Below are 6,000 nucleotides of genomic sequence, written 5' to 3'. Positions count from 1 at the left end.
CAGTAAACAATGCATTGTACATTTAGGAAAGACCAGCAATTTTGTGATAGAAGTAGGGTATCCATAATGACCTGCAAGTTGTTATACAGTAGTATGTTATCCGTAATGATTTTATCACATTTATATTCATACTCTAAATATCTTTCATGGGCTGAATTGCGCTGAATGTAGAAAGTTTCAAACAATGATGAAATATTACCCAAAACTATAAATGAAATATAAATCTTAACTATAATTTAATAGATGTGACAGGAAAAGAACTCTTGATTTTAATGAGTTTCCGACTATATGCTTTCGTTAAAACATTCCTTACACTGACAAGTCTGGCTGAAAAGGTTAAATAACGTGCTTAACATGGAAATTTTTGTAGTAGCACTTGAACAATTTCCTCTTAATTTTGTCAGTTCTCATATAATTGCTAGTTCTCACTTATTAGTTCTAGTTCTCACCAGAGGTAAACTGTTATACACAAGGAGAAACTATTCAACAATCAAATAGAAATACATGCGTATGATTTTATTAATTCAAATTTCAACTTTATCAAGAGAGATTTACTTTTTGTTGATGAGTAATATTGTATGTTAGTTTGTACTATATATAAGATGAAGACTATAATCTTATCAGTACTTGTTTGTGTTATAAGTAAAACGTTCTGTTGTCCACCAGACTGTTCATGTTCTATACAGGAGAAGAGTGTAAATTGTTATGGTAGAAAATTAACAGCACTTCCGGTCAATATTCCAATGGATACAGAGATATTGGATTTACGAAGCAACAGTATATCTAGAGTCACAAAATCCTCTTTCCAGAATTTTACACAACTGAAGAAACTACAATTGGACTTCAACAAAATAACAAAACTCGAAGCTGGAACATTTAATAATCTACCATATTTAGAAATTATTGGTCTGGGAACTAATTCTATATCAACTATACAAAAAGGTGTGTTTTGGCATTTACCTAGTGTTAAATCGATTGACTTAACTAACAACTTTATAATTAACTTATCTGAGGGGTTTAAGAACATAACTAACATTAATAGAATTGATCTCCATGGAAACAGAATACAAAATATTAAAAATGAAGATTTCCGTGACACTACTAGTTTACTGGATCTTATTCTCTCCAACAACAAGATAACTCAGATTAAACGCAATGCTTTCCGGTCACTGATAAAATTGGCTTACCTCTCAATCAAAGGCAATCCTCTGAAAAAAGCAGACGGGTTGTTCTACAAAAATGAATTATTATTATACATGGATTTATCTGATTGTCAACTAAAGAGTGTTCCAAAAGGACTACCTGATTCTATACAACATTTACAATTAAACCAAAATAACATCACTAGAATAAAATCAAAAGATTTTAGAAACAAACTATATCTACGAATAATCGTATTGGATGAAAATGAAATAGTGAGTATTGCGCCTGGTGCCTTCAGCACACAGAAAAACTTACTACAGTTGTGGTTAAATTCCAATAAACTGACAAAATTTCCTTCACCTTTATCAGCAACGGTTACAAATGTTTTAATTTCTAACAACAAAATCAGTAAATTAGCTCCGAGAGATTTTCCTGAATATTCTATGATGACTGATCTGGTTTTAAATGGTAATCGTATCCAAAGTTTTTTGCCATATACATTTAAAAATCTAGGAAAACTTAGAACCTTGTCGATAAACACCAACAAAATCACCAGATTAGGAAATAAAATGTTTTCTGGTTTAAAAAATCTGAAACTACTTTCCATTTCAAACAATCGAATCAACTCAATACAAACTAACTGTTTCTTTGGACTGTCATATCTCAATGAATTGAGACTAGCATCATTTTTATCGAATGAAGTTTCCATTCAAGGTAATATTTTCAAAAATATTCCAGAATTAAAAATACTGGATATTGGCAGCAGTGAAGGTTTGGTGAAAAACATTCTAAAATCTGTTGAGATGTTAAATTCTATGAGAAACCTAACAGAAATAAATCTGAAAGACAATAATCTGAAAACGTTAACAAGTGACATCATCAATCAATTGTCTAATGTTCAAACAATCAAGTTACATGATAACAGATGGCATTGTGATGGGCGTCTAAGATGGATGAAATCCTGGTTAAAACAGAATGTTAAGAAGATTTATATGATGGATGGTATCACTTGCTATACACCTCGAAATTTACGTAACAAAAAAATTCTAGATCTGAAACCAAACCAATTTGCGGCTGTCACTACACCAGTCTCCCCTCCTACATTCATGTCAACTACTGATGTTTTCCACATCTCTAACCTCGTGAATGTTGTAACTGAACGAGTAACTCAGGCCAGCCTCAACAGGAAAGCAACAACAACAATAAAAACAACAGGCAGCAATACACACAGAAAAACAACAAGACAACCAACTAAAAGAAAGACACATAAAAATGATATGGAAACTTCAATTCCATACACACCAGCATCTTTGATTCCCACCACTTCAATAATAATTCGAGAAATTATCACTGAAGAAAGAAGTATAAAGAATAAATCCCAAACAACAATGGATGTATTAAATGAAGTATCCACATCAACTATTTCAATATATGATTCAGATTCACTATCTACACTATCATTAAATACCATTGACAAAATAAACAGCTCACAAACATCACTGATGGCAGACGGTTACAGAATTAACAATAAAACACAATCCACTGACATTTCAACAAATAATAAAAAGAAAGACTGGGATGGCCAATCTAAACATCTAGAAGAGGCGAAAAATTTTAATCTGATTATAATAATCATTGCCACGTCATTGACTTTACTCTTTATCTTGGTCGTCATAATAATAGTCGTTATTATCTGTCGTAAACGTGAAAAAGTTGTCTATCATCGTGCTGTACAGTATGATAAAGATAATGGAGATGTTTTTTTTGTAGGGGACAACCCATCATGTGCTGCTACTTTAAACAAACAATCTCGCAATAATTCACGATCTCGATCAGAGAGAGGTTCCACATCTTCACGACCTAGTGAAGATATTACTAGTGAACTAGAATCAACAATGAAGATATATAGTTTAGATGAAGAATAGGATACTGTATAGTAATATCAACAATAGTACCTGGATATAATTGTCCTAATTGTGTGAAATACATGTATTTGTTGAACAAAAATAGTAGAAAATATCAAAGGGAAATGAAATGAAATGAAATGGGGTTTAACGTCCTACTGTTCTGCTCCTAACCTGGGCTAATGCAGACGGGCATACGCCATACAGTGTGCTATGAGGGAAATTTTGCCCGGACAGCGGCACTACGGTCTACTCTTATATCGAATTCCAACTGCCAAGGGATCTTTTACGTGCACGCCGATGTGTACACGGGACATCGGTTTTTCGTCCCATCCGAACGACTAGACAGCTTTCCTTGTCAGCCCCTCCGTCCTGCATCACTGACAAGGGAGAACCACGCCGGAAAATCTGGATGAACTTTCTCGGCCAATGCAGGGATCGAACACCCGACCTCCAGGCTAGCGAGCCAGCGTCTTACCCACTTAGCCACGTGATCCCCAATATCAAGGTAAATTCAACTAAACATGAAATGGCAGAATAATCTGGGCTTGAAATTCAAACAACAGCGATTCGTTTATTGGAAGATACATTATCAGAAATGAAAAAAAACCCCAACTAACTGTCACTTAATGCATGATACATTACATGGTAAATGATAGTTGTTCTTAGCCTCTGGTTGTAAATCACATGATCATTTGCCCAATTTCCTAAACTTTTAATGAAAAGCTATACTACCTGAAGCAAATTTAGAAACTGATGGCAAATACCATCAAATTGATATGGCTGTCCATGACCATAAATCTTTCACTTGTCTTATCTTTCACTTGTATTTTTTTTAGTTATTGACAATAGTTTTGTAGGTGTGTTGGAACACTGTATGGTTAATTTATTTAGTGTTACAGGTTATTACATTATTCAATTTTCAAAAATAAAACCACCCTTGATGGAGGAAAATGGATTTGTAAGGGTAAATCAAAGGCTGTTAATTGTATATAAAACAAATATATTCCTGTGAGGTGTTTTTAAAATATTTCTGCCATGAATACCAGTTTCTACACTTGCTCAATTTGAGGATATCAAGCCCTGACTCGAGTTATAATATACTAGAAAGTTAGCACAAGTTCAATATATTGTATATTTCTGTGTACAATATTAAATGTATACAATGTAATATGACACATTAGTAGATTAACCTTTTGAAAATAAAACTTCTACTAATTAATGAATTTCCTTCTTCAAATTATCAAGTGTTTACATCCACTTCTAAGTTAGGAAATTTAAAGTCTAATAATAGTTTCCTGTGTATGATGTATTGAGCCGTGGTTTATTAATTGTCCGTTTCTCATGACCCACTCGCCAGTGCCGGACTGGTGGGCCGAAGACCCACCTGTCAGGTCATTGACCAAGGCCCACGCAAGTACCCGCCGAAGGCGTGTCAAGAGCGCGGTCAGAGGGGGGTCTTTGGGGCTCTCCCCGCAGGAAAATTTTGAAAATTGACAACCGCAAACCCATTTTCCAAGCTTTTCAGACCAAAGCAGAAGGCAAATGTTTGATTTCCTGATACAATTAGATAACAAAATGACCTAAGAGCACTATCATTAGATGAATTTGAGAATTCTAGTACACTTCTTTTTTTGTGTTTGTCATTTTTTTTCCCTATCTTTTCTTTCTCCTCTCCTTCATTCTTTCTTTTCTCCCCTCTCCTTTCTTTTTTCTTTCTCTTTTTTCTTTTTTCTTTATAGGCTTAGGCCCACTTTTTTTTAATGAGCTTAGGCACCGGACAGGTGGACAGGTGGGCCCAGTCCGGCACTGCCACCCGGATGTCCGTTTTCATCAGTAATAATTACGCACTTCTATAATTATTTGGTCAAATTTAATGAGGACACAAATTCGCCCTGTATTTGTTTGCCTTCAAATATGAACAATGAATTGACGCATTAAAATCCACTATTTATAGATAAACATGACATTGTAGATGATATGTAAACCAGGCTTGAATGTGAAAAAATATATACGAAGGACATCCGTAAAACCGGAAGTTATGAAGCCCAATCATATCTGTCGTTCAAAACAAGGAATGATAGCTACACCATTGTTTTCTTTCACCAAAGACCACATATATACTTCATAAGGCACTTGTCATTCGTAATAAAATTCACGGAAAGATGTAAATGTCTTTAAATTCCTGCTAAAATATTTTATTTGCTTGACTAGCACTCTGTGACCAACGGTTTCTACGGCTGCCTTGAGATAGCCTCAACCACGAGGTACCGCCTGATTGACACTTGTATAACAAAGAAATAAAGAAGGGTCAGTCTCGGTTACCCAAAACCTCATAGTCTTCAACGTACGGAGGGTCTGGAACCGTTGTCAATATTTGACGAAAAGTCCATTGCCCATGCGTAACCGGGGGTTTGGTTTTTAATGTGGTTGATTAGCCAGTATCTTCTGGCCGAGTCAAGTAGGAGTTGCGCCCCTTCCCGCAATAAATCCCATAATTCTTGCATTAATATAAACAAACATGAATCGTGACGACGAATTAGTATTGATTTAAAAAAAAACAACCCATAGATATGGCCCATGAAGAGACAAATTTTACAATAAAAAAAAATAAGAGTATTGCACTCTTCTTCCCCTGACACCTAGCTATGATGAGCACCACCTTCGTCTTCAAGGAAGGCTACGAAAGGCTAACGTTCCACGTGATACTTGGAATCAGATTATCTTACCTAAATCACACGTCGGTGTGGAGCATATGGTTGCACAGATTAGACAAACGGCTAAGAAAATCATCCGTCAGTGTTTCCTCTGTAAAAACGGCGAGCTTCTCCAAAGGTGCCAAGAATGGCATACCTTCCAAGATGTAGGAAAGACTACTCTGGTCCATTTTACCACACATGGCTTGACTACTTTGGCCCCATGTATTCAACAGTTGGTCGTAGAACAGTAAAGC

General features: G+C 35.3%; 1 protein-coding gene across 1 annotated transcript; it reads left to right on the top strand.

The window, feature by feature from the left end:
• The first annotated feature begins 452 nt into the window (after positions 1–452).
• Positions 453–4,269, top strand: LOC126820652 (leucine-rich repeat-containing protein 70). The gene has a single exon (XM_050548747.1). The coding sequence runs from the start codon at positions 579–581 to the stop codon at positions 3,066–3,068; it is 2,490 nt and encodes an 829-aa protein (XP_050404704.1). The 5' UTR covers positions 453–578; the 3' UTR covers positions 3,069–4,269.
• Positions 4,270–6,000: the final 1,731 nt, after the last annotated feature.

The sequence above is a fragment of the Patella vulgata genome, chromosome 5, assembly GCF_932274485.2.
Source record: "Patella vulgata chromosome 5, xgPatVulg1.2, whole genome shotgun sequence".
Lineage (NCBI taxonomy): Eukaryota > Metazoa > Mollusca > Gastropoda > Patellidae > Patella > Patella vulgata.
Note: the sequence above shows the minus strand (reverse complement) of the source record. Positions and strands in the feature narration are given on the sequence as shown.